This window comes from Eriocheir sinensis, chromosome 14, assembly GCF_024679095.1.
Source record: "Eriocheir sinensis breed Jianghai 21 chromosome 14, ASM2467909v1, whole genome shotgun sequence".
NCBI classification, from domain to species: Eukaryota; Metazoa; Arthropoda; class Malacostraca; order Decapoda; family Varunidae; genus Eriocheir; species Eriocheir sinensis.
Genome location: NC_066522.1, coordinates 14,847,972 through 14,873,345, shown reverse-complemented (window position 1 = coordinate 14,873,345; position 25,374 = coordinate 14,847,972). Strand labels below are relative to the sequence as shown.

The following is a 25,374-nucleotide window of genomic DNA, read 5'->3' as shown; positions in this document are numbered from 1 at the left end:
TCTTCTTCCTGTTTATGTTATTGTTTTCTTAGTATTCACTTGACTTTATTTTTTTTTCTTTTCCATCCTTCTCCCTCTGGGGGTTTTTTCCTGTTTCTATTCTTGTTTTTTTCCTTGATTCTTCCTTTTCTCCTTTCCCTCTTACTCTATTTTCTCTTTTCCCTCTTCTTGGTCTTGCACTTCTTACTCTCCTGTTCTTGTTCTTCCTTCTCTTCTTCGTTTTCCTCGTCCTCTTCTTCTTCCTCCTCTTCTCCCTCCACGTGATATAATAGGTCCTAACTCGAGGCCTCACAGAACCTCCGATAACACTTCCTCTGGTCTCGGCAGGTGGCCAACGTGAGCACAAGTGAGGTGATACTGGTGTGGCGATCAGACGCTAGCCGCAGCACCCCGACCGGCTACCTGTTGACCGTGTGGCGGGGCGACGAGGAGGCCGTGCAGGTGAGCCGGTGGTGGTGGTGGTACTGGAGGGCATGTGTTGAAAAGAGTTTAGCTTTTTCTTATATTCCATTCCTCCACTTAGCCTTTTTTCTTTCTTTCTTTCTGTCCTTTTGTCTGTCACGGGGCCATAAGCTCACTGATACTTCCATTGACTCTTTAGTTAAACTCTCTTGATGATGTTCCCTTCACTCCATCAGCTTATATACGGGACCACAAACTCACTTATACTTCCAGTGTTTCTTAACTTGTACCATGTTAGATGTTGTTCCCTTCCCATCAGCTTATGAACGGAACCACAAGCTTACTAAGAATTCCACTGCCTCTTACTTGTACCCTGTTAATGATATTCCCTTCCCAACCAGCATATTATGAACGGAACCACAAGCTTAGTAATACCTCCAATGTCTCTTTCGTCATACCCTAATGCTGTTCCCTTCACACCAACAAGCTATGAATGAGACCACAAACTTAATGATACTTACAAGTCTTCTTTAGGTAAACTCTCTTCATGCCGTTCCCTTCCCATCTCTAGGTTATGAACGTGACTGGCAGCGATAGGACGAGCCTGGTAGTGAGGGACCTCTCGCCCGGCACTCTCTACTCCTTCACCGTGCAGGCTTACAACCCTCAAGGCGTGTCGCGGCCCTCAGCGCCTCCCCTCACCGCCACTACTCTGGGTACGTGCGTCTACCCTTTGACTCCTATGGTGCAGTTTCCCTTGCATGCACGCAGGACGGGGCCGTTTTCTGTTATGGTGTTTTGGAGTATTGGTGCGGTTCTCTGGTCGTCACTGGTTGTCATATCGTTACTCTTAGTCATGTTACAGCTTCGTTATTTCATTTTTTTCATGTCATGTTACTAGACCGGTACTTCTTCGCCCCTTCGTCATGTTATCGCTTTCTGTCATATTTCCATTGTCTATCACATCGCCTACTGTCATCTCAATATCTTCTGTTATCACCACTTCTAATCATGTCACCACGTTTTCATGTCACTTTTTCATGTCACATATCACCACTTCTTACTACATCGCCTACTGTCATCTCAGTATCTTCTGTTATCACCACTTCTACTCATGTCACCACTTTTTCATGTCACTTTTTCATGTCACATATCACCACTTCATCACTTCTTATCACCTTCACTCAGCAACCCTTCTTATTACATCGCCTACTGTCACCTCAGTATCTTCTGTTATCACCACTTCTAATCATGTCACCACTTTTTCGTGTCACTTTTTCATGTCACATATCACCACTTCATCACTTCTTGTCACCTTCACTCAGCGACACTTCTTCTCACATCACCACTATCACATCACCCATTCCACTCACATCACCATTTCCAGCACGGCCTCCCTCACCTCCCTTCTCCATCCCAGGGGTAGCAGAGAGCGCCAGCAGTAGCAGCAGCAGTAGTAGCAGCAGCAGTGAGGGCGGGGGCGGGGCGGGGTCCAGAGTGCCTCGCCTCATCCTGCTCATTATGACGCTGGCGGGCACGGCGCTACTGGCCCTCAACATCGCCATCATCGCCTGCTTCGTGAGGCGGCGCGCAGCCCACAACAACCGCGGAGTGTCGGGTGAGTGAGTGAGTGAGTGAGTCCTGGGATGCGAAGTTCTTATGCTGACCTAATGCTTCCTAATTGATCAACAAAATAAGTATCCTCTCCTCACCTTGACGAAGAGGTTCATTTTGTCTTCCCAACGCGGTATCACGTATATTTTCCTTCTTTTTCTTCTTCATTCTCATCTTCTTCATCCTCATCTTCTTCATCTTTATGTGGTAACAAAACACATACTATATATATTTTTTTCTCTTCTTAAACATGACGGACTAAACACAAGCTCCTCCTCCTCTTCTTTCTGCATCAGTAAAACACAGACTCGCTTTCTCCTTCAAAGTCTCTAATTCAACATCACAGGCGGCCGAAGCTATGCAATATCTCTTAATTAATAGCCTTTATCACCTCATTATCGCCGCCCCCACATTAATAGCCCCATGTGACAGAAATAATTAACTGATCGTATACTAATGCATGGCCGTGGAGGATCATGACCTTATTTCAATATCGCTGTGACCTCCATTTAGTATTGAAACCCATCTATTATAGCATGGAAATAGGATTGATCGTCAGGCAGTGAAAATAAAGCCTATGCTCTCTCTCTCTCTCTCTCTCTCACACACACACACACACACACACACACTCACACACACTCACACTCACACACACACACACACACGCCATTTTTTTAATCTCGTGCTTCCAATAATTCAACGCCCAGTATCTGACTTTAACTGATGCTATAATTTGCGCAAATGAGGACAGGTGAATAGGTTGCAGCGCAGGTAAAAAAAAAAAAATAACGTTACCGGCAACTCTATCAGAAAATACAAAAAAAAACAATAATAATAATAATACAAATCTCGGAAGAATTATTTATTTTTTTGAAGTCACATGTTTCTTTATTTCTTCTTTGCATCGATTCGAAGTAGTAGTTAAAATCTCCTTCTTCTTTATTCTAGTTTATCATCTCATCTTTTTTTTTCGATTTTTGGTTTGTTTGTTTTCCTTTTTTTTTTTTTTCTTTTTTCTAGGTTTGTGGTTCATTTTTTTTTTAGGGATGTGGTTCGTTTTTTTTTTTTTAAGGTTGTGATTCGTCTTTGTTGTTTTCGTTTTTTTTCATGACCTGGTGCCCTTCCTAACGCCACACACGACTCCATTAAGTGTTCGAACCGCCTCTCCCCTGACTCGTCACTTCCAAGGCTCGGCGCTCAGGCCCATTCACCCGCCGCGCCCAGAGTCTAAATAGCTGCAATGCGAAGGTGAAAATCGAGGACGCCAAGTCAGCCAACAGCCATAAATCTAACACCTTCACCTTCTTACTCCATTTGAGAAAACGACCCAGTTTCATACACGTCCGAAGCGGAAGCGGAAAGGGAGGGGGAGGAGGGTATTTGAAACCCCAAACTCCATAAAACTCTAACTGGTACCACCGAAAAATATATCACCATTCGTACTAACAAAAAGCAAATCGGTTCCTAATGTCTTTTGTCAACGACCGTCGGAGTATAAACAAAAAATATCTAAGCCCTTGAACACGTCTTTGCTCGTAGTTGCCTGTGTGTCTCTACAAACCCCAAAAAAGTTCGAGAATATCTTTAAAAATAATAACATCCCGTTGTTAACCAGATTTTACTTCATTTTCATCTGACATTATAAGACGAATTAGCTAGCTTCATATAGCAGCGTTTACATTCCCTTCTCTGACAATGATTCATGTGTCTCGATAACAACTACAGGAAAATACCAACAAAGTCAAGGGCAGCATTAACAAACTTTCTTGCGGAGCTGTATGGTCATTTGTTACATACTCTGCATTTCCTCTACCAAACATTCAAGAGGAAGGTATCAGGACACCTCTTTCCACGTAATTGACTGCTCTCTCGGCCACCTCTTCGGATTCTTTATAGGAGCAACGAGTAGCGGGCTTTTTTTTATTGTTGTTTCCTTTTTTGGTGCCTTTGTGCTGTCTCCTTTGCTGAAAAAAAAGGGGGGTCAGAGTGGCGTGCCATGGGTGCTACGCGTACTGCAACAATACTATAGGAATAAGCTGATTCAAGTGGGTTCTCCGTAGCGACATGACGTCCTCCTGAATATCGAGACGTTATAGAGATTTGTTTTTCATTTCTTGTTCCTTCTGAGTATCGTGACTTGTTATAAAGAGTTGATTTTCATTACCAGTACAAACAAAGGCATGATATTTTTTTGTGTCGTGGGTGGTACGCGTGCTGGTTTCAACAATAAGGACGTGTTAAAAGCAAGAAACGGTCACTTACTATACTGCTTGCGTTTCCTTTATCGACAGTGACTTCCTGGGTGATTCACGCGCCTCAACAGTACCAAGAAAATGTTGAATATTCTATAGGCTGTCCGTCGCTCAGCCGAATACAAACAGAGTATTAAGTGTTGGAAAAGGTCACTTATCTCACTGTTTACATTTCCTTTGCCAACAACGACTTTGAAGTGTTTATAGTGGGTGGTGCAAGCGCCTCAACAATACTAGGAAAATCTTGACTGATGTATAGGCGGTCTGTCGCTCAGTTAAATACACGCAATCAAAGAGTTAACTGCTGGAAAAGGCCACTTGTTATATAGTTTGCGTTTTTTTTATCAATAATGACTTCGTGGGTGCTGCACGGGCCTCAACAATACTAGGAAAATGTTGAGTATTGTATAGGTCGTCTGTCGCGCATCTCAATACACATAATCAAAGTATTAACTGCTGGAAACGGTCACTTATCTTGCCGTTTATATTTCCTTTAGCAAATATGACTTCGAAATATATCTCTTGGGTGGTGCACAAGCCACAACAATACTAGGAAAATGTTGAATAATGTAGAGGCTGTCTGTCATTCATTACAATTTCCTTTCTTCAGTGACTCAAAGGTTCCGCAATATGAGTCCTCCCTCACGCCCACTAACACCAGACTCTTTCTCTAACAGCGTCTTCGAGCAAAACCACGACGCTGGAGGTGTTTTCGCCGGCCACCACTCCGGGCACGGCGCAGGGAGACGAGCTCCCCATCACCTCCACCAAGGGACTCACCGCCATCACCAGAGGGGTATGTCCGTCACTCCTTGACATGCCTCACGCGGCGCAGAGCTAAAACTTATAATCGACAGCCTTGAGCTCGTCTGTTCCATCCTGACACTTTGGTTTTGTTGCCTTATCTCACCTGTTTAGATTATGCTATTTATTCTATAGCTGAATAGGGTTAAAGTGGTAGCAAATCGTGAAGTGATAGAGAGAATAAATATCTTTGGTATTAGATAGTGACCACCGACTCTCAATATGCCTCAAACAAAACAAAGACATTACCACTGACTATTAAAACATGTACAAGGTTAATTTATGCATTCGTCCTCGTTCCTTCCTCCCCGTGCAGTGCGTGGAGGGCCAGGCGGGGATGGGCGAGACGGAGCAAACAAGCCTCTTCCACGGCAGCGACCCCGGCGGACCAATTGCCCCAGCAGCGGACCAGAGCCTCGTCGGGGGCGTCTCCAGGAGCGCCTACAGGAACGGGAACAGGAGTCACCAGAATGGGGGCCTGTACCTGCAGAAGTACCGCGAGGACACCGCCTACTACTACTCCCCGCTGCCGCAGAACCACAACAGCCTGCCCGCCGAGGAGGGCGTGATGGCGCGCCCCGGGAATCCTCCTGACGTGTGCCCAATGACCTCAGACGCTCGTGGCACTCTCACGCGTCGCTCCCAGCGCTCCCACCCCGACGGCCAGGCTCAGCGGCCGCAGCAACCAACGCCAGACCAGCAGCAACAGCAGCAACATCATCAGCAGGCACCAGGAATGTTCCCTTTGGAGCCCCTGTCAGCCCCCACCGGAGGCTACTTCCACGCCGTCACGGACAACCCGCGGCGACACTCTGTGGACGAGAAGCGGCGGCCCGGCCCCCAGGGCGGCCACCCGCACCACCACCACCACCACCCCGAGCAGCAGCTGGCACAGATGGCCCAGAGCCGCGCCTCCCCGAGGACGGTGGAGGGCCATGAGGCCAGCCGCCGCCACCACCACCTCCATAACCTGGACCAGTTCAACGCCTACAGTCAGAACCACCGCGAGTTTACTGCAGCCAGCACAGGTAGGATAAGTTTCCTAGACGTGCATTATGTTTTTCGATTATTCTTACTTGGTCTGTCCATGCATGAGGCAACTCTCACATAAGTATGTAATTTTTCTAAATTAGACGATCAGGGTCGATTGTATTGACTGGATTAGGCCAGATCTCGATCGACCGGAAGTTGAGAACAATCTTTCAATAATTTTGAGATGAAACTTCATGATGGCGTGACAAGTAGACTAACCCCAGTGCTTCTCCCAGGCGGGGCGGGGAGCTACGCCACCCTGGGCCCCCGCCGCCAGCAGCAGCAGCAGGCGATGACGCAGTTCTCAACGCTGCAGCGGCCACACTCCAAGGCCTCGGCGGGACAACACGACGCCCACAGGGACCGCCATCACCACCACCACCACCACCACCCGCGGGCTGCGGAGGGCGCCGACGCAGCAGGAGCTGCTCAGGACGACAGTGGGTCATCAGGTTACGGAGGCAGCCCGCGGCAGGAGGTGGGCGTCCCACCCACAGCGGGGGGTGGCGGGGCAGGTCAGGCCGCACCCCCACCCGCCGAGGCAGCCCCCGCCGCCGCCTCCACCTCGACGCTCAGCAGAACTCGGTCTTCCACTGACCACTCCAAGAAGGGCAAGGGCGACGTGTCCGAGGCGAGGGACGGTGTCGGGCAGGGCGCCGGCAAGTGAACGTCACGTCAGACCCGCGGCTCGCCGGCTAGGAGGCTACAAGTCGCGAGGTGAACGCTCGTTGTGTGTTGGGGCAGCGCAAGGACGCGTTACGTACCCTTGGCTCGTGGACAACAGCAAAATATAAATACACAAAGTGTCATGTGCACGCCCAATATAGCCAACACCTTTCCTCTCAATTCTGAAGAGCAGCGCTTTACTTCTGATCCGCCACCCGGACCCACAGACTTAATCCACCACAACTTTGGTATAAAAAAAATGCTGCAATATATGTATATAAATATTACACACACACACACACACACACACACACACACACACACACACACACACACACAGATGTATTTATATACATATGTATATGTATGTATATATATATATATATATATATATATATATATATATATATATATATATATATATATATATATATATATATATATATATATATATATATATATATATATATATATATATATATATATATAATATATATATATATATATATATATATATATATATATATATTATATATATATATATATATATATATATATATATATATAATATATATATAAGCAAACCTACTGAAGCTTAAGGAAATATTATAATCAAGGCCACACTTGCTTATGTCCGGCACCATAATTGTTGCTGTTCCTCAGTCTTCCCACAAGTCACAACACATGACCAACAATGGCGCAACCTAAACCAAGTCTATGCCTAAACATTGAGCTATATTCTTTTTATATATTACTGGGTAAAACGCACACACCTTAACTCTCCACTCACGCCCCTCTCTCACCCCCCAAGGACGGGCTGAGGATCGCCACGCCCAACACACTCAAACCCACACGGACCCCCGGCCACCACCCTCCAACTCGTCCTGCAACTACTACTGCTACTACTGCTGCTGCTACTCCTGCTACTAACGCTGCTGATGCCCTTCCGCCACGACCCAGCCCAGGGCGTCCGTCATCTATCAGTGTTACGTGTGCGTCCCCGAAGTGCGACTCTGACGACGAACAGGAAGGATGTGACTTGAATGCTGGCGTTCCGCACGGCTCCAAACTTACTCATGACCACGCCACGTTGAGGAAGAGACGAGTGTATACGTGTGTGTGTGTGTGTGTGTGTGTGTGTGTGTGTGTGTGTGTGTGTGTGTGTGTGTGTGTGTGTGTGTGTGTTTGTACCATGAGAGGCCCGCCGGGGGTCCGTGTGGGCCTCGCCGTAAGTAGATTTTAAGGCAACGTGAAAAACAGAGCTTCTTGATTACTGTTTCCTGACCCCCCCCTCACGCCCACCCCCCCGATGCCCCCCCACCCCCACAACCGCCCCATGCAACCACGAAAGTCTCCCCGATCTCCCCATCACCCTCCTCCTCCTCCTCCTCCTACTACTACTCCTCCTCCTCCTTCCATCGTAACTCTACCGTTAACGATGTGTCGTGAAATGTTCATATTTTTGTAAGTACTGTAACTCTGTGTGTGCGTGCGTGCCTGTGTGTATGTGTGTGTGTGTGTGTGTGTGTGTGTGTGTGTGTGTTCCCAGAATGGCTTTGTGTACTCCTAGGACTCCCGTAGATCCCCTCCTGACGCTCATTTACACCGAGGAAAGGGAACATGACGACCCTCTTTATCTGTAAGACTATCAGCAATTTTTGGAAGTAAAAACAAAACTAATATTAACCCCGTGTTTGTTTGCTCGCTTGTTTTGTTTGTCTCTTATTCTTCTGTTCATCCTTCGAGAGACACAGAGACCCATAAGACAAGGTAGGTGTTTGGGGGTGAGGGGGAGAGGGGGGGAGGGGAGGGCACCGAGGGACCTCATGCAGACTAAGCTTGGCAACAAGAGTAGAGAAAAAACAGGGTAAGGAGGGAGGGTTTTAATGTGTGTGTGTGTGTGTATGTGTGTGTGTGTGTGTGTGTGTGTGTGTGTGTGTGTGTGTGTGTGTGTGTGTGTGTGTGAATCTTTGTCCGCCCCCACAAAGAGCTCTCTCTCTCTCTCTCTCTCTCTCTCTCTCTCTCTCTCTCTCTCTCTCTCTCTCTCTCTTGTTGGTACGAAGAGGGAGAGAGAGAGAGGGAGAAAGAGAGAGAGAGTAATGACCAGGCCGGGAAGCAGGACAGCGTTAACAAAATACCCGACAAAGCGTTCATTCATGGGACTCAACAAGTGATAGAGAGATGAAGGTCGGTCTGGGAGGCGGAGACGGCGGCGGCGGGAGAGAGAGAGAGAGAGAGAGAGAGAGAGAGAGAGAGAGAGAGAGAGAGAGAGAGAGAGAGAGAGAGAGAGAGAGAGAGAGAGAGAGAGAGAGAGAAAGTAGGCACAAGAAAACAAAAAACAACAACTAGGCCTACATCAGAAGAATTAACGAGCCTACGCCATGCAACTTTTTTTACAGTAAGGGAAGTAGCTCAAGGGAAAAAAAAATAACATACAAAACAAAAAAAGCCCGCTAAGCACTCTCATTATAACAGAAAATAGAGAGGAGTGGCCTATAAGCAAGGTCAATTTTGGGTGGAGAGGAACACACACTCTTAGGTTGGTATTATAAGATACTTTCGCTCCTCACATCATGTATTTCTAAAGATCAAAGAGGGGGTCAGTCGGGTTCTAATGAGTGTTTCTTCAGGTTCACGGTACAGAGGAAGGGTCAAACTACCACCAGGGTCATAAAACTACTCCTGGAAATGCCCACAACTCCTACGAAAGTCTTGTCAAATGTGTCAACCTGGGCGACGAAATGTTTAGTAATACAACCCTAAGTTACTGTTTTCTCTCTTCCCCTAACTGTACCTTCTCCACTAACCCACTTCCTCATCTTGCTATACCCTTGATTAAAGAAAAGGAGAGAGGGAGAAGACTACAGCTAACTACTACTACTACAAGACTTCAATGAGACACGCAATACGCCGTCCATTCACGGTGTAGCGGGTAGCAGTGAAGGGATGGGAGGGCACTAAGAGAAGAGGCCGCCGGTTGGTTGGTTGGTTGGCTGCAGTAGTGGCTGTGTTATAGTGACGTGGCCCAGTCGTGACGAATCGCTGAGGCACGACATTAATGAAAACAGTGAGAGCTTGGACCAGAGAGAGAGAGAGGGAGAACAAGAGAGGACGAGTGATATCATAGGTTGGCGTTCAGTAACCAAGCCTCCAACAAGCCACCACCACCACCACACCGCTTCCACCGCCCACCACCTCCACCACCACCACCGCCGCAGTGCAGAGAGAGGCGGCAGAGAAAGAGAAGGACAGACAGAGGTTGGCATTCAGCAAGGCGGCATACAACACCACCTCCCCACCGCCCGACACAACGTTTGAGTCGCCAAGGGGAAAACACTGATCAGAACAGCGTGCCACTAGAGACAGAGGGAGAGAGAGAGGGGCATGCATAGGGCGGGGTACAGCAAGGCAACACAGAACACCTCAACCACCGCCACTATATGTCAACGCGCTGCTTCTCCTCAGCAGGTAAGATTTACACCCTCCTTAGTTCTTGCCTCTGTCTCACGTGCGGTTCCCCATAGCGACGCCACTCCTGTCTTAAGCCCCGTATTCACAGACACTTTCGGCTCTCACAGCAACTATATCCAAAGGCCGACAAGGAGTTTAGTCAGGTTCCTGTGAGTTTGTGTTCACGTTCATGCAGTGCTATATAGTAAAACCAGATTGACGAGATCGTGTTTGTGTTGTTCCCACGGGTCCTTTCCTTCTCGTCGCTCTGCCACACTCATATGTTAACTATAGGGAACATATGAGAAGAACAAATATGATAGGTGTTGGGATTGAGTTGCAGAGCGGCGGGGAGGAAAGGACCTTCAGGAGACAACGTAAAAATGATCTCGCCAATCTGGTTTCACTGTAGTAGCCATTCAGAAGAAAAATTTAAGGAAGAAGTGGGAGGTGAGAAAAGAGGAAGAATGAGACACTAAATGAGGAAAAATTTGAGTTTTGATTGCTATTCAGGAGAGAGATTTTGGGAAGGAGTGGGAGATAAGGCAATGGAGAGAATGAGGTAAATCTCTGGCAAGGTAAAGTTGTGAGCACACGCTATAGCTGCGCGTGGCGGCGGTGCTCATCTCCGTTGCGTTGGCCCTTTGAGACTGTGACGGGAGAGAACCCATTAACCCGACACAGGGCAGGTGTAACATCCGGGCTACCACGGTTTACCTTCGTCAAGTTTCCCCAGGTGCCCACTTATCGACCATCTGGGAGGGAAGCACGTCGACTACCCAGGCCGGGATTCGAACCCAGGCCCGCAGATTCGTAGTTTAGGGACGCTAACCACTGAACTGCCGGGGACGGTGTAAAATTATGAAGGTGAGTCGAGGGTTGGTTTATGTTTATTTAGAAGAGTAGTCAACTATAAATGTTAGCGAGGTTGATACGTGAACGTTCAATATATGTATACGAGTGGAATATCTTAAGCGGGGTACGAAATTTCCATACGATTTGTCTATCTGTCTGCCTATATCTGTCCGTCTGTATCTGCTCCGTATAAATAAAGCGTGGCGGGGTAACCAAAACGGCGCACAGGACACACAGACGACACCAAGCTGAACACAACGCAACAGAACTTAATCCGAAATGAAACTCACGAACGAAGGAGTTAATATTCCCGTCAAGGCATCTGGTGACAAAAATATGAAAGTTGTGAGAAATATTCGTTTAGTTTTGTTATATATTTCTCTAGCGAGGACGTGGACGTGATCTTTTTAATGCCACTCTCCTGATCTACACGTTCTATTCATCTTCAGTAGCTATTCACGCTCACTGAACAAAACTATAAATAATAATAATAATAATAATAATGATAATAATAATAATAACAATAATAATAATAATAATAATAATAATAATAATAATAATAATAATAATAATAACAATCAGTCGTAACGTAATATAACCCAGAAATGAGGCGTGTGTGTGTGTGTGTGTGTGTGTGTGTGTGTGTGTGTGTGTGTGTGTGTGTGTGTGTGTGTGTGTGTGTGTGTGTTTGAATGGCAACCCGAGCAATATTATCATTATATATTTAAAAGTTCCTCGTCCTGCGTTGTACTTTGTCTGTGTGTGTGTGTGTGTATGTGTGTGTGTGTGTGTGTGTGTGTGTGTGTGTGTGTGTGTGTGTGTGTGTGTGTGTGTGTGTGTGTGTGTGTGTGTGTTATATCGCCCTATATAACACTCCGGAAGGCATGCAAACACTCCACCATCATTACGTCGCCGAGAGTTGTGGGCGAGACGCAGCATCACCAATTCGTACGCGCCACTCTAATTAGTACGCACGCCCAATAACATATAAATCACACTGGGAAGTAAAAAAAAAAAAAAAACTAGGAAGAGTCAAATAACCAATCACCTTCCATAGAAAAAAAATGATCAAGTAATATTCCGAGAGAAGTTTATTTACATACTCTAGCTCAAATTTCCCGGGAAGACATTTTTTTTTACTTGATCTGCGTACTATTAGGAAAGGTGGACGAGACAAGGCCAAGGTGAAGGGAGGAGGAGGAGGAGGAGGAGGAGGAGGAGGAGGTGCAACAGGGAGCTTCAGGTGACGTGGGTTGAGGCCGCCACCATTCTCATTTACACACACACACACACACACACACACACACACACACACACACACACACACACACACACACACACACACACAACTATATTATTGTTATGATATGCCCAATAAAGAGGAGGAAGAGGAGGAGGACCAAAAGAAGGAACAGGAGGAGGAGGAGGACGATGAGGATGACGATGAGTACAAGGCTAACAAGGACAGGCCGGGACGAGAGAGGAGCGAGGAGGTGGAGGAGGGACGAAGAGGGGGAAGAGGAAGAAGAAAAGAGCGGGGTGAGGGAGAAGGGAGGGAAGGGAGGGGGAAGAGGGCAAGGGGAAGAAGAACCGAAGAGGAGAGGGAGAAGGGAGTGACTGGAGGAAGAAGAAAGCGAGGGAAAGGAAAGGAGAGTGAGGGGAAGGGAGAAGGAAGCAAGGAGGAAGAGAACCGAAGAAGAGAGCCAGGGGAAGGGAGACGGGAGGGAGAAGGGAACGAGGAGGAGGAGGAGGAAGAGGAGGAGGAGGAGGAGGGAGGATGATCTAACCATAACCACAGCACCTTCTTGATTAGGGAGAGAAATAAGCAGGAAGTGACAAGGAGATAAATTACAGACAGGATAAGGAAGAGGGGAGGCAGGAGGATGAGAGAGGAAGGGGAAGAGGATGCGAACCTAACCCCGCCAAGCAGAGTCTGGAGGAGAAAGTGGGATCGGCGTGACCACAACAAGGAGGCTGTTAACGAGACTGCATGTCGAGGTTGATCAAGCGACACCAAGCAGATGTTCGGACGGCTTGCTTTACGACAATAACCTGAGACCGCCAACACACCACGACTGCCGCCACTTCCTTGGGACTGATTCACGCTTAACCAGCACCACCACCACCACCACCACCACGACTGCCGCCACTTCCTTGTAAAATACTCACACGACTTAATCCTTAGTTGCCACTCTAATTGAAACCCGTCCCGTCAGTGAACGTATCAAGTTTCTAGTTACTTAACAATTCCCTTTTCTTGTGTGTGTAATTGTACCATCCGTATCACGAAAGATTCTAAAAATTATGTCCCGTAAACCTGTAAAAAAAAATCATAAATAAAAAGCTTGCAGTATAATAAACCAAGAAAAAAGCTACAAAAGGATTAAAACAAAAACAGAATAACCTTCATTAATAAGTAATCTAAAAAATAAAAAGGTCATCTTAACACTTACCACGTCCACCGTCGGCGTCCATCGAGGGCCCAGGGAAGAGGAGAGGCAGCTGGCAGTCTTTCTTTGTTCTGTTTTTCCTCCCACTATAGATATCAGGCGTTCACGGTACTCGCTCGCGCTCACTCAATAGCTCTTACTCTCACGCTATCTGTCCTTTATTCACTGTTTAGTTTAGTTACCCGTGTTCACTGTGGCACTATTGGGGCATCGTTTTCTTGAAGGTCTCAGTTTTGTTTTGTTTTATTTTTTTCATTTCACTTTTACAGGTATCTCACGGTGTTTCTCATGAGTTTTTCCGCATTTCTTTTTTCTAGTAACACACTTAACTTCCACGGTCTGAGGTGTTTTTTTTTTTTTTGGGGGGGGGGAGTTCATTTCTTTCTTCAGGTATGTTAATGAGGTGTATCTCATGAGGTTTTTTTTTTTTTTTGGGAGTCTTCTTTCTTCAGGTATTTTAATGAGGTGTATCTCATGAGTTTTTTTTTTTTGGGGGGGGGAGGGGAGTTCACTTCTTTCTTCAGGTATTTTAATGAGGTGTATCTCATGAGTTTTTTTTTTTTTGGGGGGGGAGGGGCGTTCCCTTCTTTCTTCAGGTATTTTAATGAGGTGTATCTCATGAGTTTTTTTTTTTTGGGGGGGGGAGGGGAGTTCACTTCTTTCTTCAGGTATTTTAATGAGGTGTATCTCATGAGTTTTTTTTTTTTTTGGGGGGGGGAGGGGAGTTCACTTCTTTCTTCAGGTATTTTAATGAGGTGTATCTCATGAGTTTTTCCGCATTTTTTTCTGGTAACACACTTCACTTCCACGATCAGAGGTTTTTTTTTTTTCACTTCACTCTTACTGGTATTTTAATGAGGTTTTCTCGCGAGTTTTTGCCCGTATTTTTTTTCCTATAAGTAACACACATCACTTCCACGCTTCCTCCTTGCAACACATTCACTCACGTCGTTTTCTTCTCGGGCATTGACAATCGCGTTTTCTACACACTTTTTCTTCTTCCTGTAAAAGAAAAAAAGATAATTATAAACGGGCGCGTACAGCTTCCCATCCTCCTTCAAGCCATAAAATAATAATGATAAAGGTTAATCTTCTCTATAAAAAAATAACATAATCAAAAGGTGTGTAGGCGACGTATAGTTGGCCAGTCTTACAATTATATATAAACTTACGCTAAACTACACTGCATTCCAACAGACATAATATAACTTGTAACAAACCGAAACATGTCCTCTCTAAACTTAAAACTACGGCAGGCTCGTTCAAGCAACCAACTCAGCGCCAAGCAGTACGCAGGTTCGATCCCCTGGCTGTCATAACCCGATTCTCTCTATGAAACGAAGGCATGTGTTATCTCCGTCGATGTAGGGGCTGTTCAACCAACCCTTCCAGTTCCTTCCCGGCCTAGGAGCGGTATGGGTTGAGATGCCTCACACATGGTAACCTAAACATTATTACTCGCGTTTTTAATAGTACAACCCCATAAAAATTAAACCAACATGCAACTCCTACCTACCATGATGCATTAAGATTTGCCGATGATAATAATACCTGTAATTACGGCAAATATACGACGGGACGTACTATCGAGGTTGCTGTGTCACGTGATTGGTCAGGCCTATCCAGGAATGAAGGGTCACACATTTGCATCCCACTATCATTATCAGTATTTTCCATAGTAGACATCCAGCTCGACTGCGCTTAGTGTGTATAACTTGCCACCTTTCTTCAAGCCTTTAAACAATACCAATAAGCTCTGATCATTTTTTTCTATCTCTAAACTTTACCTCAACTCCTTAACAAGCTGTCCTTAATCTCGCACTTCGGACTCACTCACTCACACTCACACTCCCCTTCATCTCTGCGCGACCCTCTCTCACTGGCGTTAATCCCAGCTTTCTCTCTGTCTCCTTTTTACCTGCATCGCCCCTTCCTTCATCTCACGCCACCATTAATTCCGACACTTCCCACTCTCCCTTCCGCGTTATCTACACACACAAGCCCTTCCGCTCACCCTCCAGCGCCGTTTTTAAATGACCAAAGATGAATAGCGAATATGCAGAACGCTCCATCACCTCACCCTAGCTCCACCTCCTTTTCTTCTCAGAGTACTTAATCCGCCCTTCTTGACGCTCTTACTACTACTACTACTACTACTATTACTACTACTACTACTACTTCTAACAGAGACATGAAGGGGAGGTGGGTGAGTGTGGCAGCAGCGGCCGTGGCAGTGGTGGTCGTGGTACTGTTAGCGGACACTAGTGAAGGCAGCACCATCAAGGCCAAGGTGGAAGGGCTACTCAACGCCGAGGAGATCTACAAGCAGCTCATACTCATTGAAGTGCTGATGGACAAGCTCGTCAACCAGACCAACTGCACGAAGGTCTTGGAGGGGATGGACGAGGACGAGGATGGAGGCGACGACGGAAAAGGACCAGGTAAAGAAGAAAAGGTGTATGTGATGGAAATAAAGTGGAACCGGTATCGTGAGAGGGTGGGTTGTGCGGGATTTTGAGTGTTTGAATCTATATTGGAGGAAAGGAAATGGCGACAGAAGATCCTCTCTCTGTAAGTCTCTATGTTGACGTTATCATTTACGCAGACACGACATCCGGCGAAGAGGAGGAGGCGGAGAAGACTGATGATAAAATGAAGGAGGACGATGATGATAAGTGTGACTACGCCAAGCTGAACGAGGATCACACGATGCTGCTGCCGCCCAACCCTGACTGCAAAGTGAAAGAGACGGGCATCACGGACAAAGAGCGGGACTTGATTCTGAGCCTCCACAACGAACTCCGAGCCCTGGTGACCAAAGAAATACGTTACACTTACAAAGACAAACAGACGACCTAGATTTTCGACCAATGATAATTTGCCAAGATAAACTACACTGTGCTCATATAGAAAGCATTTCATAAAAAATAGTATTACTGAAGAAAATTATCGCGAAGCATGATTGATATTGTTCCTATCTGTCTATATATTTTTAGCACCTACGCGTTCTCATAAGATAATGTCCTTGTCTACACTGGCTCTGGGTTATATATAAACGTCTATAAGTTATCTACGAGTGTCTATAAATGTGTATATAAATGTATAAGTTATCTACAAATGTTTACAAGTGTCTAGGTTATATAAAAATGTCTATAAAAGAAGTGGAATTCCAGCTTTTAGTACTCTGTCACAACCCATTAGGTGTTGTATTAGGTGACGATCCGTACCCTGAAGATCCCCCCGCCCTCCCTCCAGCCTCCTCTTCCTTGCAGGTGGCGCAAGGGAACGAGAGCCGAGGTGACCCGGGACCCCAGCCGGAAGCCGCCAACATGCACCAGCTAGTGTGGAACGACGAGCTGGCGAAAGTGGCGCAGGTAGGTAGGTGGAAGTTAGTACCTCTATTAGACCCCTTAAAAGGGCCGGCCCAGGTGAGTAGGTGAAAGTTACGTCTGTTACTGCCTTTAGAATGGTAGGATTAGGTATATGATTACAATATTCTCTTTCTTCACGTAGTCCTTAGCGCTCTGAACGTTTTTGTAAACCTTCTCATTATCATTCGGAGTTGATGCGTGTTTTGCGTTGCTCTCTTACTATATCTAACTATCTTTCCATTGACCTATATATCTATGTATCTTCCTTGAACTGCCTCTTTTAATCCTGTCCTCTAACTCAGTCACTGTTAAAAAAGAAGAAAAGAAAGACGTAAGGTGTCCTCAGAATATGGACACCGAGAGGACTCATTAGGACACCACACTGGCAAAGCACGGGAATCATCAAACGCGAAACCGTTGTCGCTATACACCTTCCTACCTCGTGACACCAAGATACTGAGCGACTGCTTTGATGTAGACTCGAGCACATTGACGTTTTGGCGGAGAAACTCGTCAACAGGACCAACTGCACGATCGTCTAGGAGAAGGATAGGGAGAGGGCGACAGTGACGACGAGACAGGATCAGATAAAGATGAAAAGGTGTATGCGATAGAAATGAAGGTGAACTGTTGTCGTAAAAAGATGGGATATGCGTGACTTTGTGTGTGTGTGTGTGTGTGTGTGTGTGTGTGTGTGTGTGTGTGTGTGTGTGTGTGTGTGTGTGTGTGTGTGTGTGTGTGAATCTATACGTACAGAAAAGGATGTGGCGACAGAAAATCTACTATCCCTTCACAATATAAAGCGTGTTCATAAATCGGCAGCAATATTCTCTATAGTAAAATTCCTGTTTTTGTTTTTGCTTTTAGAATCGTTCGTGCCTAAAGACGTTCCTCGTAATTATTAACCACGAAAAAGCTGCATATTATAACCATGTCAGTAAAGTATAGTTTAGACAAGGCATGAACATTTATGAGGAACATAACATGCACTCTTTGAAGAGGCATTAACTTCCCCGACTAATTAACTGGGGCGTCCTGGAGTGTTGCAAAATGGATGTCCAGCAACCCGTATTTGCAGTAATTACTTCAACAAATTACCTCCAGATTAAACAGCCGCCCCGCTAAGGGTTGGGTGATGATGGTGCTGGTGGAGGTGACCAGTGGGTGGTAGTCAGTTACTCGTGTGCCCGCTGACCTTCACCATTCCACCTCCTCCTCCACCTCCACTTCCACCTCCACTTCCAATGCGAGAGACTACTGATGCTGCACTTGACATATTCCCACCCGATCTCACTTGTGATTTCTCTTTACTCTGTTCCTGTCGTTTATTCACAATTTTCACTATCTCTTGGCTATTTATTTAGGTATCCATCTATCTCTTTTTTTTACAGTACAGATAACACCTGAGAGACAAAAATAAATGAAAAAACAAAAAAGCGCGCCAAGAAAGAATCTGTCTCTAATATGATGCTCTCAGTTGACAAATTTCCATCTACCTGACTTCAATTATGACTTTTCTTGATTCTTTTCCTGTCGCTTTTTCCCACTTTTCACTCTTTCTTTGCTATATTTCCGTCTATTTTGGCATCAGTCTATCTCTACATATATATTTATCCATTAATCAACTCTCTATCCACCTACATCTTTTCATTAATCCATCAATCCATTCATGTATCTGTTTATAAATCCACTTGTTGCAGGCGTGGGCGAGCCAGTGCCCCTCCGACCACGATATGGAGCGGAGCCGTCGGTTGTGCTCCAGAAAGTACAGGACTGGGCAGAACATCAACTACTACTGGGGCACACTTGACCAGGGCCCGGTAAGTCTTAAGAGATAGCGGGTTGTAAGTGTGCTCTTTACGGTATGTTTGCCAATTTGTACGCGCCGTTTCATTTAGTCCTCAGAGAAATAACTACGATTGAAATTAAGGTACTATGGCTCTTCTGCTCCTCTGTAAGACTCATGATTAGTGACGTATAGGTAATAATAATAGTAATAATAATAATGATAATAATGACATGTTGACGGTTGTTCACTCTCACGCCTCGACTCCAATATGGCCAACATACGCATCACATAACTCTCTAAATGTGCGCTTGACTCCCTTTGAAATGCGACATGAAACTGTTGACACTTTTCTCTAACATGTTCAAAAACTATATACTTGACAGTCACACAAACCAGCTAATGATGTGGGCTGATGTGCTACACGGAACCTCCTTTGGAATTCTACATTAAATTCTCTACTCAATTTAATGTTCATAAATTTCTGAACTTTCATATCAGCTAATCAATAAAACTTTTAATCTGGTAATCACACGCTATTCATTTATCTGTCTGTGTATCCCTCTCTTCCTCCTCTCAGGACTGGCAGAAGGCAATAGACAACTGGTACAATGAAGTCGCGGACGTGGCCGCCGAGGTAGCAGGTAACTTCATCCCCCACAAGACTAAGAAGATCGGCCATTACACACAGGTATGAATTCTTATCCTTATCCCCATCCCTTATCCACAGCTTCCGTCCACTCTGAACATCCCCTTCTCATCCTTTCTCTTGAGGGCTCCGTCCGACATCTAACCCTACTTGTCATTATCTCTCCTATTATTTGTCGCTGTTATGTGCTTCTCTCTATCGATCTATCTATTCATTCATTTATCTACCTTCTTCCCCTCCTTCTCCTTGTAGATACACACACACACACACACACACACACACACACACACACACACACACACACACACACACACACACATTTTCTCTCTCTCTCTCTCGTATTTACCTGTGTGCACCACGCTCCACAGCTCGTCTGGGGCACCACAAAGGAAATCGGGTGCGGCATTGTGTACTACGAGACGGAGCGCCACGGCATCCACTACACACACAGCATCACCTACGTCTGCAACTACGGCCCCGCTGGCAACATACTGAAACGACCCTTCTACAAGCACGGCCCGCCCGCCTCCAACTGTCCCGGGGAAGTGTCGGAGGAGTACCCTGACCTGTGCCTCTAAGTAACTCTAGTCCAGTGTTCTTCAGAGTGTGTTCTGACCGCTGCCGAGTGTTCTTTTAGTTGAGTATTTTTCTCACGACCTATTTTACCCACCAAAGCCTCAAGGGACAAAGCGACGGAGATGAGCACTCAGTAGGCTACCCGCTGCTATATCCAGTGTAAAAAATGTCTCACTTGGCCCTGCGTGAAAGGTATCCAACGAGTATGCCACGGAATAGTAAACAATACGAGCAAATATTCCGTAATTAAAGACGATTCATGTAATATGTGATCACATTAATAGTTACGGTATCTGAAAATAAAAATATCATGCCACTTCCTGTGTTTCATTTTAGCAATAAAACAAAAAAAGTTTATTATGATGCGAATAATGAGCAGCGTGCTCGTTACTTCTCCTGCTAACATAAGAACAGTATAATGATGCAGAATAAATCTGTAATGCTGATATATATATATATATATATATATATATATATATATATAGATATATATATATATATATATATATATATATATATGGGGTGATCCCATTGTCCGTCACGGAAGCCACTGAATAAATTAAACGTGAATGGCTGTGTTCGTAGACTTATTTCCGTGTCACTCTTTAAGTAACGTTCCGTCTGTAACACGCTCTTTGACTTTAAACCATTGGAAACGGATACCTGGACACAATCTTGTGGAAATCTTGCTGAAAAAAACTCTGATGATATTAAATGTGTCAGGAGATTTCCCAAAACTATAATGTTGTTGAGCTGCGTGTGCACATTTTCTGTATAACACTGACTTTGTTGTGAAGGCTCCAGAAAGATGTTGCAAACTTTAAGTACTAAGTTGCAAAGTCATTTTGTCAATAAATATGAACATCATGAAGACGAGTATCTGTCCTCCTACTACTAGTACTACTACTACTACCACTAATAATAATAATAATAATAATAATAATAATAATAATAATAATAATAATAATAATAATAATAATAATAATAATAATAATAATAATAATAATAATAGTAATAATTGACATGTATTTCGTCCATTAACTATAATAAGGAGACGTAATCATTCGTTTTATCTCGTTTTCTACTAAACCAACCGTTCTTCTGTTGTTATAAATCTTCTACTAACTTTCAAACCTTTACGAAAACCATAAGAAAGAGTATAGAGATCAAAACAAGTGTTAATATACGTTAGGAAAACCTTGACGTGACCATGAAAATAAATATTGGTGAAATGAGCCAAAATGCTGACTCATTAAGCTCACTACCGTCTCGAATAAACAAAGAAACTCACCTAAACTGACCTCGTGGAGTGCCGAGTACCCAGGTCATGACATGCCCACCTTCTGTTCCTTCTGCTTGTGATCTGTTTCACTTTGAATCACTTTACCGCTGCTCCTCCTTCAAATCCCTTCCACTCGTCAAGGTAAACAAGAGCCATGTGACCAATCCGCGTCTTGCTTGCCAACGGGGTCACTAATAACATAGAATAATGAATTAGAGTACTGTAAAACGTAACCAAAGTATGCCTCCATATTCTTCACGTGCGATTAGTTAATGGTGGACTTTCTAAGCTGAATTTTGATGGGGAGCAGCACTGTAGCCTATTTGGTCCACTGGCATAAAGGAGTCGAAAATGTGATGTAATATCTCCCGTTGGCTTCTCTAAAAGGGCTGTGAGGTAAAGTTCTGCAATAGTTTACTGAGATAATTCAAATAATCTCGCACAAAAATACAGCAGAGGAAAACTTTGCTCATCATGCTTTATATTCTGCATTACTAAGCCATTACAAGGAAAACCTGGCAACTCCAACTGCTTCTCGATCGCCACCATTTTATGAGGCTGGTAAAATCTAATAAGGGAATAAAATCAGGCTACCAGTGATATGTGATCCCTGATGATGTACTGGATAAGCAGAAATGAGAAATATGTATACTTAAATTTGGCATACAGTACATCGACACCACCAGTCCGGAGAGATGTACCCGATTAATGTTCACTTTTTTCCCCGAGCTGACTGAAGGCATTATAACAGCTACAGGCACCTACTTATCAAACCTTCCGATACTTCCTAGGTTGAGATATTGATTTTTATAGGCAGGTGACTTGCAGTAACTATAAAACTTGCCTTCTAGAAATGTTCCGAATGAAATCCACAACATCGCCGACTCTCGCCCGGCAGATGGTGTCTTGAGTAGCCTATCACGTGCCAAAATTTATTATCTATTTATTTACGTCATATATAAAGGTGGCACATTCGAAATTTGTGTTTATCTAGTATGGCTTCGTTTTGCAAGAAATTAAGCAAGATGAGTAATGGTTTCTTCTCTAGTGTAGCTTCATATGAAATTACTTGAATCATTTTAAAGATAGATCATAGTACTTTGCCCAACGTACAGCTCTTTTTGGAGAAGCAAATGAGAAGTATGACTGCACCGGAGCTACCCCCAACTTACTTTTACTTACCCGGAGCTTGCAAAGTCTCCCACTGCAGCCTTTCTCGTATGTACACCTATACACGTCTCGGCTGTTGTTCAACCTCCACCTGTTGCTGTTGTTCTATATTTGCTGCATCTTTGTTTTCCTTTCTAGTTCTTTTTTTTTTTATCTGATCATTAGACTTCCATCACCTTTTTTTCCTCTCAGATTACTACAGATATTGCCTACTCCTTGTCAAGTAAACTTTTCAATATGTTTCGTCCTTTCAAAACTTCCCCTCAACCTGCCTTCTTATTAGTCTTCTACACCTGACAGTCCTTCCAAAATGTCTAGGTATCTGTTCATTGTAAAGACCTGGTTGTACAACGGTCAATCATCAGTGCAGTAATAACCAACATATGTTTATTTTAATGTTTGCTAGCAGCTAACAATCTGGCTCAACCATAAATGCATATGCCGTGAAAGCAAATCAAGCAAACTATCATCTTAATTAGGAAACAAGTTGTCTCAATGAATTCAACATCAAAGTTTATACACATTTACATCAACACCTAGACTAACATAAAACCAATCTTAGTATCAAAAGTCTTCAAAAGTCATTTAGAAAAATTTTACATATAAAGTACACGAGTGCTGTCTTTTAGGACATTATAGAAATACTCGGGTGGCAGCGCATAGCGAGCTGACCTCCTTTGGCTAGCATGTCTGTTACAGGGTGGAAATGATATATACAAGACTGCCTGAGGCTCAAAACCACATAACAACAGACACCAAAAAATATATATCTTGTTTTGAAGAACCTTGAGAGGTCTCTGCAAAGCAGTATTAACAAGAGCAGTATAAAGTTAATAACTACTAATACATTTTCATCGATAATGTTGGACAAAATATTGCAGAAATTTTCAAAATTCATATATAATTTTCATAGGTATGCTTAAATCACTAGTTTTCTAATTATATCTTCATAGTGGAGGGAAACTAATGATAGCTACACATGAGTTGAAAACCATCTTGCAAAGAAGTGCAAGCACCATCCACGGGTAACTGTACAGCGTCACTGAAGCATCCCATGCTGCTAGAAACAACAACAAACCACAAAGAAAATTAAATTAGTGTGGAATACAGTACAATAGTATTACAATACATTCTAAGAAGTGCAGCATACATCATTATGCTTTGACAAAATATTCTCAAGATTACAAAAATCTAGCATTTTTAATTTGCATTGTACAATATACAGTGTTTATTCAATACTTATTAGCATCTTTAGCTCTTCTTCTTGTAAACCTACCCTCACTCCTTTTAGGATGAAGGACTGTATGTAATTATGACTAGTTGTGCCGTAGATTACCATTCACAAAACTGGTTACATAAAACTGTTATTATATTCCAGGACTTCACACCCTTAAACAACATCCTGATCAACTCCCAAAAAATGTATGGCAAGGCATTTTCACTTGAGACAAACTGTATAATACTTCCACCACAGTGCCCGGTGATAGTGAAGCCGTGAGCACTGCTAGAATCGTACCTTGCGGCAAAAATACCCTGCCCAGGTCAGTTTCAGTTAGCCCAAAGTCTTTCTGTCCATTCTCTCCTCTAGCTTATACAGCAAAACACATATATGAGGGACAGGCGTGGTCCAGATATCCATCATCTTCAGTAACTTTTGTCAAGGGGAGCACCAGAGGGCACCATGGACCAGCCTGAGATATATCAGATTGCTGCAATAAACAATTAATTGAGGCGACATATTGACTGGGACTGACCACCTGCAACTTTCTAGAAAGTCTACCAGTGCCATGGGTCTGCACGTAAACATAAGAAAGGTAGTATGTTACTGTAAGCTAGCTACCTTTGACCCAAACTGTGAATGAACATTCTACCATAGACAAAGACATGAAGATGGGAACCATGCCTTGGAAAGTGTCACTTCATACTCCCTCCACCACCCTTTTTCATAGAGAAGACAGAACTAAGGGCTGAAAAAAATACAGCTCCTCTAAAGACATATGATGTCAAAAAGATTATCAGTTTTGTTCAAGAGGTGTCTAGGCACAACCCTCTTGAAAAAGTGCAAGTCATTAGGAGAAGTGGAATTATAGTAGGAAGACTGTTCCACAGTTTACCAGTGAAAAGGATAGAAGGATAAAGATATTGGTTAGCCTTTACATTAGAAAGCTGGACAGCACATGGATGCAGCAAGGCTGTTGGAGGAGTGGATGAAAGAAGTTATCTTCTCTGCATCCATATTATTTGTAAGATCATTGAGGGCTTACAGATAATGCTTACATTTACTTTACAACAGGTATGAAGCAATTCCAATTAATCCTTTATAGTTTTAACAATGAGATTATATTTTTTTCAATCAAACAAAGGCCTTCCAGTACATCAGAAGTAATGAACACCTGTCAGCTTCCAGGCCAACTATCACCTTCACCTGTCAAGGACTGAAACATCTTACTTGAGACACCATACACTCCCTTATTGAAGAAAAATAAGGTGAAGTATGTACTGTACAAAAGAATAAAAAGTATATGCAGCAAAGTAAAAAATAATGTTCATAAAATAAATTTATATCCTGGGGGAAGGTGGGAGATTACCACTTCTCAAAGCACATGAGAAATTGATCTACTACTCAGGAGATATGTTCTCCCAACAATCTGCCCCAATTCAAACCCAGGTCCCCAAGATGCGAGGCAGACACTCTAGCGTCAAGCCAAAGGGGGCCCCACAGCTTAAGGCCTTCATAGTTTTGTCCTTTTTCCAATTTAGATAAATTTATATTCCCTTTGATTTTCTCAAAATATTTTCTTCACATCACTTTTCTAAGATCCCCTTCAAGACGAGCCATCCAATTACTGGCCACCAACACGGAGAGAAACCCAACACAGGAGTGAATGGCACTGCCTTGCCACCACTTCCATGGGGGAACTGCCACTTTTCAGAGCAAATGATATTCATCTACTCACAAAAATAAATCTTCTTCCCAACAATCTGCCTTGGACTCAAACTCAGCCCCCGTGACAC

At 44.1% G+C, this 25,374-nt stretch overlaps 2 protein-coding genes across 2 annotated transcripts in view; both read left to right on the top strand.

Annotated features, from left to right (window-relative positions):
* The window catches only part of LOC126998316 (nephrin-like), a 135,529-nt gene extending 127,073 nt beyond the window's left edge, over positions 1 to 8,456 (top strand). The window contains exons 18-24 of the mRNA XM_050859802.1: positions 328 to 441; positions 974 to 1,118; positions 1,823 to 2,020; positions 4,946 to 5,064; positions 5,389 to 6,100; positions 6,341 to 6,821; positions 7,582 to 8,456. Of these exons, the coding sequence (XP_050715759.1) occupies positions 328 to 441; positions 974 to 1,118; positions 1,823 to 2,020; positions 4,946 to 5,064; positions 5,389 to 6,100; positions 6,341 to 6,771 (1,719 nt within the window). The 3' untranslated portion in view covers positions 6,772 to 6,821; positions 7,582 to 8,456. The remainder of the gene's footprint in view (positions 1 to 327; positions 442 to 973; positions 1,119 to 1,822; positions 2,021 to 4,945; positions 5,065 to 5,388; positions 6,101 to 6,340; positions 6,822 to 7,581) is intronic.
* A 1,387-nt stretch (positions 8,457 to 9,843) lies between these two features.
* Positions 9,844 to 20,224, top strand: LOC126998555 (venom allergen 5-like). Its single transcript, XM_050860343.1, has 7 exons — positions 9,844 to 10,238; positions 15,713 to 15,966; positions 16,131 to 16,336; positions 16,798 to 16,899; positions 18,597 to 18,716; positions 19,263 to 19,373; positions 19,700 to 20,224. Exons 2-7 carry the CDS (start codon positions 15,717 to 15,719, stop codon positions 19,907 to 19,909), a joined length of 999 nt encoding a protein of 332 aa, XP_050716300.1. The 5' UTR covers positions 9,844 to 10,238; positions 15,713 to 15,716; the 3' UTR covers positions 19,910 to 20,224.
* The last annotated feature ends 5,150 nt before the right edge of the window (positions 20,225 to 25,374 follow it).